At 36.9% G+C, this 14,707-nt stretch overlaps 1 protein-coding gene across 1 annotated transcript in view; it reads right to left on the reverse strand.

Moving 5' to 3' along the window:
• The window catches only part of LOC129566842 (D(2)-like dopamine receptor), a 61,442-nt gene that overhangs the window by 15,058 nt on the left and 31,677 nt on the right, over nucleotides 1-14,707 (reverse strand). Inside the window, exon 2 of the mRNA XM_055443107.1 lies at nucleotides 404-1,307. Coding sequence (XP_055299082.1) covers nucleotides 404-1,078 — 675 coding nt within the window. The 5' untranslated portion in view covers nucleotides 1,079-1,307. The remainder of the gene's footprint in view (nucleotides 1-403; nucleotides 1,308-14,707) is intronic.

Raw genomic sequence — 14,707 nt, forward strand, 5'->3', positions numbered from 1 at the left:
AATGCAAACAAATTGGTTCGAGGCTGATTAGCTTCTCCTCGCCAGAGATTAGACGACGAAAAGCTTCTTTACGCTTTAAGTCGATTGGTCTTTGGATATTGATGGACTCTGCGCTAACTGAATACTATGCTTAAGCTTCATTGATCTCTGCGTAAATCGACTTTTTCACTTATATTGCTAAGCTCTCGGCCAAGCGCGTGGCAGCATTATCATTTTCCCATTGTCAAATGATTTGTCAAAGCTAGGAAATGAGAGGCAGCAAATTTTCATTCCTAAGATTTTTGCAATTCCAAATGATATTGATAGCATATTTTTGCTAGATTGTCAAAAGCGCCCATGATCCTATCGTACACATTTCAATCATTCTGTTGAATTACAAAGAATGTGTCATAGTTGAACTTACCTGCGCAAAATGAATGATTTTGCAAATGAGCGTCGAGGTGATGGTTTTGCGTGCATCGAGAAACAGTGCAACGACAGTCAATGGTGCAGCAACGCCAGTTACCATTAAATCGGCTAAACATAATGCAACCAGCAGTGGATTACGAAGGCGGGCAGACGATTGTGTAAAGAGTGTGACAATGAGCGAAGCATTACCGAAAATTCCACCGAGCACCACAACGAAGTACAGTACAATCATCAGCAACATCCAATAGTTGGATATAATTGATGCATCATCATCATCAACAATAGCAGCATGTTCATTGTTGCTAAGTTTAGCAGAGCTTAAATTAGCCGCTTGCTGATTCGAGGTCAACGCTGACTGAATTGCATCCGAAACACGATCGACAAACGAGCTCGAAAAATTATGCAATTGTCGACGCGTGAGTGATTCAAAGCGATTGTTTAGCTGGATAGTTGTTGACAATGGTGACAATGAATCGGATGCATCGACACTGGGACTGTTGGCAGGCAAGTTTTGAGCAATATTACCGCTTCTCTCATTAGCTATGCCACTCGATGTGTTGTGATTATTTGAATGGTAATTGTCTGAACTACTGATACTATGAATGGTTTTGCTGAAGTCGGATATATATCGATTAAACTGTTCTGCATGCCATTTTGGATGTTGGCCCATTATTAAAGCTAATCAGGTCATACGAATAGCGTTTCGTTCCTTGAGATTCGTCTGCGTTGCTGCGCTGTTGTTGGTGCTGCTACTGTTGATGCTGTTGTTGATGTTATCGTCGTTGTTGTTGTCGTTGCTCATTCACATCCACAGCGCAAGCCAAATTCAATGGTATTCATCCATGGCTTCGCTGCTGCTGGTGCCGTCTTCCGCTAATCTCCAGCACATATAAACCAAACTAAACAGAGAATGAGAGACGAAGAAAGCAAAACAACGTTATTATTACGAATTTATTTCAATAAATTTTATCGGTCATAAAATGAATGGAAATGAAGAAAAAAAAAACTTTTTTTCTGTCATTCATTTCAAAGCATGTCATAGTCGCTTGCGCTCATATATGTGTATCTATGCGTTGTGCACAGTAGAGCGAAGAACAACTTTCTCGCTTTTGTTGCGAGAATTGGATCAACGGAAGTATCATTTGCGTTCATGATTGCGATTACAGCAATAATTTTATGCATCACAATGGCAAAGGCGAACAATTGAGTGATCGACAGTGACAATTTCGAAAAATCCATAGAGGTTTTCGGATTGGATATGAATGTATGGGTTTTTGTTGAATTTTCCCCACATTTCAAATAATAAATAACGCATAAAAGTTGAAATGGCTGACAATATCGGTCGGCACATCGGCAAACAAAGAAAACGAGAGCAGAAAACGAAGCGAAACGGAATCGAAATCCTTGGGCGAAAACAACTTTGCAACTCACAATGGAATCAATGAAATCCATCTGGCTTGATGCATAAATTTTTGATTCGGATATATATTTTTGAGCACATTTATATATTTCATAGCGCAAAACTAACGGATTGAATGCCACAAATCTGTAAATCCCTTTGCAATCACCTTCAAATCGATTTTATTTAATGGAAGCAGCAGACATTTGACGTCCGAGAATGACACTTTGCTCCAGTTTTTTCTTTTCGTACTCTTCGGTAGCATTGATACGCTCCCACAATGGCACAATAGATCCGAATGCATAAAACACCAAATTCCGGCAATCAAATTGTGTTCACCCACGGGTCATCATTAAAAGTGAGGAATATAAATATTGAATTTAATATTTCCGTCATAAATCGGAATGGACGACTTCATGGCGCTTACAGTCATTCTCTTTATCTCTCTCTATCTCTCCGTCGCTAAGTCGATACAAATGGTCTGACGCGCCTCGTATCAATAAGGCTTTTACTGTTTGCATGCATTAGTGTATTGATTCATAAGGGTCAACATGATTATTATTCATTTTAACCCTGATAAAATTCATTGTTTTCAAGCATGAATATGCTGACGTCCTGAATTCAAACGCCTGTTTAAGGAAGTGAACTGTAGACACTCGGTAGCTGTAGCTGACGTCGTCGTTGTGTCCATGATTCAATTCACTTTGAGTGGGAATGAAGATTGGTTACGTAACATGGACCAAATAAATAGTTGGAATAAACATTTATGATTTTTTCGTCGGAGAAATATGCGTCCGGTTACTTTTGCCACCACTTTTTATATTCTAGACAGGCAAAGTGCAGAAATTATACGTGATCGCACGTATTGACACATACAGTACATATGACAAAACATATGATACCTCATGTGCTAAAATTAATGTGATGGCTCAGAAAAACGGAGCCCAAATCCATAAGAGAGGAAAAATGGTCGTTATTTCAACTGTTGTCGGGTAACAAGATAACAAATTCGAGAACAATGAGACATGCCGAAGATTTTAAGACGGTGCAGATTGATCTAAATGACACAAGGGTTTTCAAGCCTACATGCATTTACATATACTTGTTTAACGTTCGGTAACAAAGAAAAAGGAAAGAAGGAAAAAAGGCCGCCTATCATATCAACGAACAGTATGAAAAATGTTGTGCGGCGTGCACTGCTTAACATTTTGCTCAAGCTAAAATATTATAATGAGACACAATTCATTTCAATCATCCATGAAACAATCAAATCTATCGAAACGAAAAAAAGTTGCAACCAATTTTCTTACATGACAAACCTTCCGATGAATTGTCAAAATAAGTTTCAAGCGCAAAAATCGAAGTGTACAAAACATCCAAGTAAATATCTCTTTTCATTCCGGTGACATTGAGTTTGTTTTCAATTTCATTGATGTTTTCTTAAAGAATGGAATCTTTGGTCCTTAGAATGAAATCCATGCGATAATTGAAAACTCCAAAAAGAGCTTGTTCCCATAGTTTTACTCTCCTTGAAGTTCATCCAATGGAAAAAAAAGTCAAACTAATTCAATTTCCTAATAGCAAATGCATCAAAGGATTATAATTTTCAATAGAAAAATTCTTTGTCCAATGTTTCGTCTGCATCGTTTTCAATGTCTTTGGAATTTATAAACGCTTTGAACATTTTTGAAAAGTTGTTAAGTTCAGGGCCGTGTTCTCTATCAAATTATCATATATGAGAAGTCATTTCTTCGAAGTATACATGTGCGCTTGTTTCGCATTTGCCATTTTCTGCATCGAAACTGTGTTGTTGTTGTCATTTTCTAATATTTTTGATTGAATTCCGTTAAGATCATTTTACACAAGCCAACGTTTTTTTGGTTATGTTCTCTTTTATTTGTTACTTTCGAGAGAAAAAAAACTTCAAAATTCATTATTTAACTTATTTTTCCACGTCTGTCGTGAGTTCAACTGCGACATCGGCCAATTGGGCAATAAATCAATTAATAAGAACAAACGACGGACAACAACATATTTTTAGTTGTAATTCAATATTCTTTATTGTGACTTCTCTGATTTACGGTTGACATAGAAGTGATTAAGCGAATGAAAGACTTGAAGCATGAAAGGCAAAACATGAGTGAAAGTAAGAATGTCTCGAGTGTGTTAGTTTAAAAGCATGAATGAGCTAAAATGAGTGGTATGGTAATGAGTAATTATTGTATGAGTTATGAATATGAGCAGTTATCACCTCACGTCAAACTCATTTAAATAACTTTTGAAAGTACCGACTTTTATGTGCGTGCGTGCATGTTGAAACTTTACCGTACTCTTGATGCATTTCTGCGAAAACGAAACAAACCCAGTTACACAATGATGGTATGCTTCAATCCCGAGAAGAAACGGCAACACAGCCAAACTAGTAAACTAAAAAAAAACTTGCGTCAATGACAACCGACGAAGTTTATCACTTTCTCAGGAAAATCGTCAGCAGCATCGGTGTAATTCGTCGACTCATTATACTGACGATGTTAAACCTCAATCTACATCGTTCATCCCACATTACAATCATTTCGGCACTAAAGGTATGCACAACTACGACTGCGATGATGACGACGACGACGATGTCGTTAGTTTTACGTAAATGTTTGTAATTAATCGCGTTCATCCAACTTTTGCAACGGATACGAAGGGATGTGTACAAACGAGAGTCGAGAACTGTTGATTTAATTAGATGGAAAGTTACAAATAAACATGAGTCGCATTGCTGAATGAAAATTTCCGCCGGAATGGTAAAATATATGGCGCTCTGTGATTTTAACTCAATGCCGGTTAAATGTACTTGTAAAACTATACCTCGGTGTGGGCGCGCGGGCGCACACGTCTATAGAGCATTTTGATTAAAATCCTGAACACACCAGATATGAACCAAGGTGTGAAGAAGTTGAAACAGTAGGGTGACTGTGGTTTGAAACGACTTTTTCCTGAGCTCATATCATTTCATCATTTAAATCTCAGACTGAAACTCCTGCTCAATCGGAAAAAGCAGCCGTCTCTCACCCTATTAATCAAAAGCTTTCATTGCTATTCGAATCTAGCAAGTAAAAAAGCGAAGTGTTTACAAAACGTAAAAGTTTGTCCTTCGGATTATTTATATTGAGCACGCATGCAGAACAAGCATCCACATTGTACCGTTCTGGTGAATTTGGTTAATGAAAAAGTAAATGTGGAATGAAATGAGGTGATGTAATTGAGTTTAGATTGGATTTTAGCTACGGAACGTGCATTCGCCTTTCAGTTTTTAATATTTATACACTCGGAATTTTGCTATACGCTTCATCTGCATCCCATTATCTATCGCTTTATTGGAGATGCAAGTCGCATTCCCCGACCAAATTCAGTTTCCACAAGTTTTCGAATTGTAAATCCGACACGCATGGTGCAAAGCGTATGCAGTATACATACAATGGCCGAATATCTATCGTTCTCGCTTCATTGGAATGGTGAAAGCGTGCTTTTAAACCCGATTCTCTTCGACATTACAAATATAGCTTCCCTTCGCTTTTGAATTTATTTTGAATGTATGTTAAACTATGGAGCGATTTGTTCGCATTAGCTTCGAATGACTCTCAAGCAAACTTCCACGCATAAAACCACACAGCAACTAATTTTTCAACTACTCATTGGCAAAAGTGGTTTATCTGTTTCACACATCTGCTCGAGACATTTTGTTTTGGTTAGTTGTATTTTCGAAGAAAATTTTATATTCGCTTTGATGCATAGAAACTAGATGCCAGTGTTCCGATGCATTGTTGCTTGTGTGTGACATTGAACCAATTAACAGTATCCAAAGCTATGTATGAATTCATGCGGTGCGTCGCAAAAGACACGATTTTTCAGCTTCATACAGAGACATACGGAGAGAGAGAGAGAGAGAGAGAGAGAGAGAGAATAACGCACGTGATTCATTTAAAGTTTTAAAAGTGTGTCCTTTTATCTTGCTACCTTTTAAAGGTAATGAAGTTTATGACGCAGACGCTTTTTTAATACATATTCGTTGCGAAATTCTTTATTCATGCACACAAAGGACGATGCTTTTAAATTCAGCCATGATGTGATGACTGCTACAATGTGCAAATCTCGAGCGTATGCTATCGCTGTTGTTGGTACTTTTACTGCTACTGTTACTGTTGCTGCTCCTGTTGCTGAGAGTATTTGAGGGAAAATTTTTGTATTCAGTCCAAATGTTGTTTATTTGAATGGAAGAAGTTCAGTCCATATGATTTGCATGGAAAATCCTCAATAAATGGAAAATTAGGAATGTCAGACGAGTTGATTGAAATGCTTCTATTCTTGAAACCGAGCGAAAATAATGACAACTAGAGAGATTTTCGTTCATTACAAATTTCCATGAAAATCTTGAATTGCTCCTTGCCTCAAGTCATTTCCACACTCACGCACTAAATACGGAACAGCGGTACTAGTAGCTACCATTTATCATCATTTCAATTCGACTTTGGATCATCAACTGCACACAACCATTGAACGGACGCATTGAGACATGATGTGAATTTAATGAGCACAAATTCAATTTTGATATTAAATGAAATGAAAGCGACAGTTGTAAATATATACTCACACAAATCAGAGTTGACTCAATGCAAACATTAAGTCGGTGTGTTTGCTTTTTTCTTCGATTAGCAACATTATGGGTGAAGATGAGAAAAATTCTCATCAGCATCATGAAAGCTAAGTTCATGAAAAGTGAATTTAATTCATGTGATTTATAAATGAGATTATGGCAAGTTATTCAGCTAAGGACATTCGAAAGTCCAATGGAGGAGGAGAATGCTGTAATTGTTTATTTAGTGGTCACGTAGATTAAGCTTATTTTCTTCTCGACTGCAAAATGTGCACTGGACACACACACACACACACATTTTGTCACTTTGTGCATTCGTCTTTGCTAATACCAAATTGTTTACACTTTTGAACCAATAATTGCACATCAGTTGATGGAACATTGCATTTATTCGCACAACTTATTCGATGCACATAATTGCTGGCAGCACTTGAGAATATACTATGAAGATGTTTGTCACTTATTGCTTGGTTGGTCGCTTTATGGAACTTCACATCAACAAACAAAATTGCTACATATTTTCAAAGGGAAGCGTTTCATTTTAGTTTTGAATTGGAGAGTGTCGGTATTTTCTTGATGCATAAATGAGCTTTCTATTATCCTTGTGTAAACTTATGCCGTCCATAAATTATTTTCTCTGTACTATGATGAGTAAACAGTTTTGGTAAACACTTGAATAAATGCCACTTTGAAATTATATGCTCTCGGCCTGCTATGCAGATGAGGTTTCGGTCAAGAAATCCCATGAAAAAATTCACATCAAATATTTGCTCTATATGTACCCTGTATTCGTATTATTCAAAGTGGTTTAAATTCAATGAGATTCACTGCTTGGGTAAGCTTGTATTTAATACCAAGTCAACATAGCCAACAAATCATTTATCATCATTTCAACGTCACGAAAATCAATTAATGGTCGAATTGTTTATTCGATTTTAAAGGTTTGTCAGTGTGATTTCCGTTGATTTCGTTAGTAAGTTTTCTTATTACTATGTCAGATAGAATCATTTGAATTCAATACCACATCTTACTCTACACACTAACTTCAGTTCATTGTATGTGTACAAAATGATTTTTTAGGCCAAGCTATGGGATCTCTATCGCATTTTCTGGGCTAACCGTAATGAATCCGATATGAACGAGTATTTTATCGTGGTCTTTAGCCCAAATTCAACCAAGAACCAGCACTCCCACTTTTGGAAAAAACATTAATGCACTAGAGGGTTAATCGAGCAAGACTAATTCGATTGTCACCACTTGTGTAAGATAAAATTTGTCAGTATTTTGCATAGAATGAAAATTGGAAAATATCAATTCATCATTCAAAAGCTGATAATACCAGCCTGGAAATGATAACAGCTGTGAAAAATGTTTTATTATAATTTAATACGCATACACATCAGAATTTTTGACAAGTTCATGGATTACTCGTATTACATATTGATTTTCTTATATTGAAAAATTGAAAACATTTTTCATATTTCGCAAACATCTAAAAAATTATAAAAAGTTCCCAACAAAATGAGCACATTTTTGCTGGTGGATTTGTTATGGAATATGTAAATTAGAATGAGATTTACCCACTTGTGTGGGCACTGTGCGTGTGCATAGCAACTGACAAAAGTATAACAACCATAAGTAGAAAGTTTCATAAGATAAATTATGTAGTCTAAAGTTACAAAGAACGTGCATTTGTCTTGGTGTTGCCCTTAAGACACTTCATTTACAATGTTAGCTTTTTCTAAATAATTAAAGTGTTATTGAATAACATTGCGCTCAACGTCAGTTTATTCCAAATGTTCGCATCTCCACGTTTTTGAAGTGCAACAAATTGCTAAAGAAGTTCTTAAAAGGTTGAACTTTCAAGTGTTTTCTCTCGTTTAAACTTGGGAAATAGGTGGAAAAAGTGGGACGGATTTAATTAAGCAAATCGGAAAAGTGAAGAAAATACCTTGTTTCAAACTTTACAACTCAACGAAGTTGGTTATTTCTAACTTAAATAGCGGCAATCATTAAAGAACCACTGGAAAAAGTTTTTATTTGAATTTTAAAATGTTTTCGAGCAAAAATATCAAATTTCTCTTATCAATTATTTTTGATCGTTGACAAGCAACGGTCCGTTTGACGAAAATCTCTTTAATCATTTTGTATCGTAAGAAAATCGTACAAAATGATGAGAAGAGAAAGTACGTCATTTGAATTTGTAAATATTTATCTTTCTCTGTTCCTTCATTCCAAAACATACGTTTTCCGATGGCTCGGCATCTCAGCATTTCGTATCTACGGATATATCCGAGCATATCGACGACGCAAGTCACTGTAAGAGTGGCGTGCGTTGATGTGCACAGCTACATCGACTACACACAAACACCGCGCTCTCTGTTTGTGTGTAAAACTCTCTGTTCGTGTGTAGTCGATGTAGCTGTGCACATCAACGCACGCCACTTATACAGTGACTTGCGTCGTCGATATGCTCGGATATATCCATAGATACGAAATGCTGAGATGCTGAGCCATCGGAAAACGTATGTTTGCTTCATTCATAGAAGACTGTCAACAAGACCATCGCTTTGAATTTGCTCACGAAAATTCGTACAAACCAGACCAGAGTAATAATGACTGCAAAGTGTGAAGTCATCAGTGTATTCAAGAGAGATGCCGAGATGACTGTACTACGTGTAGCTGTTGATGAACTTTGTTCATTTCATTAACACGAGATCAACAAAGCAATTTCATTTGGTTCAGTGAGCATTTACTTTGTGCGAATGTTCAAAAGATTTCGACAATTTAACCGCATCAATGAGTTTGAAAGACATTCACATTGATATTGTGATTTTCAGCGGAAATGTTTTCCTGGTACCGCTTCTTCTGCTTCTCTAGCTTTCTATACCTTCGCTACCGCAAACATTTTCCAAGCGACAAATGCTCGAAATTGCTCTTCAACAAACCCTGGCTAAACAATAGTCACTTTTCAATTTTTACAGCTTTTTCATCAACACTTTAATACGCACTTATCAATGAAGTGTCATTATCAAGTGCGGTCATAAAAGATGGAATTCGTCGAGTAAAACCGTTTCAAATACTCTCCAAGGTAACAATACAGCAGCGCTCGAGATATAGATATCGATCGACCAAGAGATGCCGTAACGTTGCTGTAATGCTGGTCATTTGTGGGATTTGAGCGAATGAGATACGAAGAGACCGAGTGTAATGAATAGCTTCATCTTGCGTACAGATAAATTGATTCCCAAATGCATTACGAACGTCGGGTCGTTTTTATTCAATAAATAAAGTGAAACTCTTAGACGTATATGAATAAAGTGAATGAAAATCGCTTGACGAAAGCACGTTCACCGCTTGTTCCGATGCCAAGCAGATTGATTTCAACAAAACTCTTTTGATAAACACTCCAAATAGCCTTAAGAAAACTAATCGCATCCTAATTTCACTCCGTTTCCCGTCTACTTCCCATACAATACATAGAATGAGACCTCTATTCAAACCGAAATTTTCGGCTATTGAAATGTCAAACAGAAAAATGCTTCACTTAATTATGTTTTTGCAAGTTTTGCTAGATGCTTGAAATACAATAGTGACGCTGTTCTCTCTCTCTCTCTCTCTCTCTCTCTCTCTCTTTATATCGAGGAAAATTGGGCCGGAAAACTGACGTCGATCACGTAAAAGATATAAAGGTAAAGACGAAAATAGTAGATGCTGGTTGAAAAGGTAAATAATAATAAAGAAAGGCGCCACTATGGCCGGAAATTTTATGTAACGATTTGAATTATATGCTAAAACGATTATTCACATTCCCAAGGACGAGTCGTTCTTTTTTTTTGTATTCGGCACACAAACAAACGGCACAAAGGGAAAATATAAAAGAAATTCGAAAATTCTCGTTGATGTCTATTATTTGATCGCATTAGATTGGATTAACCCGGATTGACACCATTCATAAATTGAAGACATTATCCACGCATACGCACGTACACATTTGCCCTCTGTGCACCTTTTGATTGAGTCTCAAACAACATTTAAACACAAAGCAAACACAAATTTCAGGCAAATCAAGCCATATGATATACTTTCAAATGCGTCCCATGAGAAAATTTCAAGCAAATTGTTCTGGATACCATCAAATTATAGAGATTACCGTTTTCGATATCTTTCTCTCTTGCTCCCTTTCACCTCTTTCTCTCTCTCCCTCTGTCTCTGTCTCTGTCTCTATACATTTTCCTTTTGCAGCATAGAATTTTTTCGACGATATTCGCCGTATTGATTCGAATCGAATTCGCATTGTATCATCATATGAAAATAAAATAAATCGGATGAGGACAAATTCGGTGGACTTAAATCAAATGGTATAAATGTAATTGGATTGGCAATGACGTAATTCATTCTCCCTTTCCGCACTGTGAGTCTCTCTCTCTCTCTCTTTCGAGCTGACAAATTTATTCCATGAAATTTCAGTTCAATTCCGAATCACTTGTCAGTCTTTTTGAAAATCGTTAACGCTGTTTGTTTTTATTTCAATGCTTCTTCTTTCTATTAAGCTTTTGGTTTGTGTTGAATGTTTTTGGCTGGAAGCCATTCAGCGTGAGAGATCGAATGGGAGAGAGAGAGAGAGAGACTGAAAGATAAAAACTTTCTGACATGTTCTTGTTTTTCGGTAAATGAACGGGAAAATGGAATGAGCGTAGCGTAGCTAGTACGAGAAAAAGGGAAACGAAAGGAAGTAACCAAAATGCAGCGAACCATTTACTTACGTCAATCGTCATTTGCAAAATTGAACAGTGAATAACGAGCATACCTATGATAATCAATATTCAAAACAACAACGAATAAATGAATAAAAATGAACCGGCTCACTCAGATTCCCCTGATGAGAAGTGTGTTTGATTAGTTTTTGTTTGCTTGAACGACAGAAAGCACTGATTTTTCGTTTCCACGTTCATCATCATTTAGTCGGGTCGGTCGCTCTTTGCTCAACCAGTATCAATCACACGCGTGTTGAAAACTAAAACCCATCAAACCATAATAAATACCCCGAGACGGCATAAGTAAATATAAGTTGTTACAGCAATGATTGGTAAACAAACGATGGAAAAGCCATCACACAAAATATTGTGATGAGAGAAGCTGAAAGAAGGCAAACAGAGACTGGCGTCGCGTGAAATGGATCTATTCTCACTATATAAAAGCCAGTCATAGACACAAAAACAACGTTAATTGATTGGTTTTTGGTATAATCGATGGCATCACGATTGGCAAATAGCGGAAAATGAGCAAATGGAACGATTCGCACACACGATTAATCGAAACTTTTCAACATTCTATCGCAGCAATTATGATTCATTAAATTGGTACAAGGTATTAAATTTTACTTTATGCGCCGAAGGAATGAAATATTAGTGTTGAGTTTTCATGTTGAATGAAGAATGTTCATAACGAAATGAATGATTTTCATTGAAAGTTTAAATCGACCGTCGACATTTCGATCTCCGCCTCTACCACTCTCTGATACAGAGTCTCTATCTCAATCTCTATCTTACTTGCTCTCTCGATTTCTCTCTCTCTCTCTCTCGGTATTGACTTACATAATTCCATTCTGGAACGATTGAACGCAATCAGATTTGGTTTGTGCAGATTTGTACCAGAACACACAGTGTATGACGGACAATATCGAGAGCATAAATGCCGTAACTTTGCATCAATGTTGCCGTTGTTAAAATATTTTGGCGTTATGACCTCAGCAAATTACAAATAAACGATGCGTTAAAATAAATTGACCGAGTTCATTTTATTTGATACATACACGAAACGACTGATCCGGTTCATGTGTCTCTAAAAACACTTCGCCAAATATAAGGATACAACATAAAACGGCAATCAAATAAAAGCGGTGGTCAAATTAAAGGCAAAGTGTATTTTTACTCATTAACTTTAAATCCATTAAATGCTCTCTCGCTCTCAATCTTCTGCTCTTAGTTCACTTTGACTCACAAAAGACAAAACGAAAAACTCCATCCGAGCTTCTATCAACTGGCCCAATTTCCTTTTATACTTGCGATGGCCTCGCATAAATTGCAACGAGATTCGCATCCAACAAAAACTACTTGCATCTCCCTTGCTCGCTCACTCTCTTGTTCGCTCGCTCGCTTGTTCTTTCTGTATGTGTGGGCAGATTGTGTAGTTCCGTACGATGTGAACGGAGTCTTTTTATGCATAGATTGTGTCGAAAATCATGTGCAAAAAAACCTGCTCGTAAAATACAACCCAAATACGGAATGGTAACAAGAGAGCATGAAAGTTTTGTTCGTACGTGCCGAAAAATCTTCACACCAAATCGGAGCGAATCCAAGTGTTGCCGAGCAAGAGAGCGAGAGAGAGAGAGAGCGGGATGGATCAAGAGAAAGAGTAACATCACAAAAGTGAATTGTATATACTGACCGGTATGATTCAGTAGACACATAAAACACACTTAACGAATACAATGAGTTTTTGTTTTAATGTGAATGCACATAATTCCCTGTCCAAACAGTGGCAGACATTGTTCGGGCGGTTTTATTTACAACAGATGCAGCGCGCCTGAAAACGGTTTTTCATAGTCGAAATCAACACACACACACACACACACACACACACACACACACACACGAAGATACGTACACACAGCTGTTGTAATATTATTGCGCATCAATGAATTGAGTAGAGAAAAGAGAACGAAAAAAGAGTAAGCGAATGAAAGAGCGGAAAAGAATGAGAGAGTGAGAGAGATCGACTTCAGCGTTACAATTTAATATTGAGCTTAACGCTTTTGGCCCATATTGACTGAATCACTGAATCGCATTTGCCACAATTTATATAGCACATTCTTTGGAAATAATTCAGGCAGAAATATTTTGTAATATGATTGGAAATGGCACGTGAATTTGTCGCAACACATACACACACACATACATACTCACGTTCATAAATAAAATATATGGGTTAGCTGAGCAAAAATTCTTCCGATTATTTTGCACATTAAATAATCATAAATATTTATTGTCAAAACAATGATAGGAAACACTGAGCGAATGAAATCACATTTAAATGGGAAATGTGATAGCTTTTTTATGAGTATGTGAACTCTCGTCTACCTGTTCCAATTATTAGATATACAGGATTGTATTTATCGCTGAACTGAAAAACACGGCAAATGGAAAAATTCTTTCAAAAAGTGTGCGACTGTTCCGTATGTCGTCTCTTCGGTATTCAGAGCACCGTATTTCGCCCGTCGTAGATTTACTTTGTATATTTTACACATAAAAAATTGATCAATATACATTTATTGGCGTTTTGCTGGTGTGTCTGGATTTAAGATGAAGTAATTTGTTGCGCCCGTGGATGTGTTAAATTCAGCGGAAAATTCACGAACATCGTGTGAATAAAGGTATAACGGTATAAAGTGCTTGAGCAAGTGTATTTCTTGCCCATGGCATCGCAAGAGTGAACGCATAGTTCTTGAAAAATGGAAAACATTCCTTTTTTTGCATATAAAACACTTGCCAAACAGACGAACCATTTATCTGCAGCATCGTCGAAGTTCATTGATTTACAAGTGTGTCTTGAATGGCTGGAATCTCAGCAACAACGACGACGCAACAAAAAAAATGAGCAGCCAATGAATTATGAAGAAACTTTGTGAAATGTTTCTTTTTTTGGTTGTTTTATTAAGAAACTTTTGCTGTTGCCTGGCTGTGGCCATGAAAATCTGTGTCAATCTCGAGGCAAATGTATGCTGATGATTGATCTTTTTTCAGTCTCCCTCTTTCTCTTATCTCACCCAATCTCATCCAAGTTCAATATTCTTTACTCGCGCTGCGCAATTTTCACGCTCCAAATGCTTCGGAGAATTTCACAAAGCAAAATGCATTTTACTCCGCATTTCGAATGAGAGACGCCAAAATCAAACAGAAAGAAAATAATACGAAAGTTAAATAGAAACATTGATGCGCAAGTGGCTGATAAAATCCAACTGGGATCTCAATCTCGTCACCTCTTTATGAATTTATCTTTGGCGAGAAATTCAAATAGAGAACCGGTTGAACAAAGTTTCCAATCCCAATGAGAGATTTTCGTAAAGTATCAGACTGATACTATCCATATAAATGACTGTTACGGTTTACATGATAATGACAAACGATGTTCGATTCATCTATTCATTTTTACTGTGCCATGACAGGTGGAAACGGTGTGTTTGAATACATCTATCT

The sequence above is a fragment of the Sitodiplosis mosellana genome, unplaced genomic scaffold, assembly GCF_009176505.1.
Source record: "Sitodiplosis mosellana isolate CC-2019 unplaced genomic scaffold, AAFC_SMos_1.0 Smas_scaffold_5, whole genome shotgun sequence".
Classification (NCBI taxonomy): domain Eukaryota; kingdom Metazoa; phylum Arthropoda; class Insecta; order Diptera; family Cecidomyiidae; genus Sitodiplosis; species Sitodiplosis mosellana.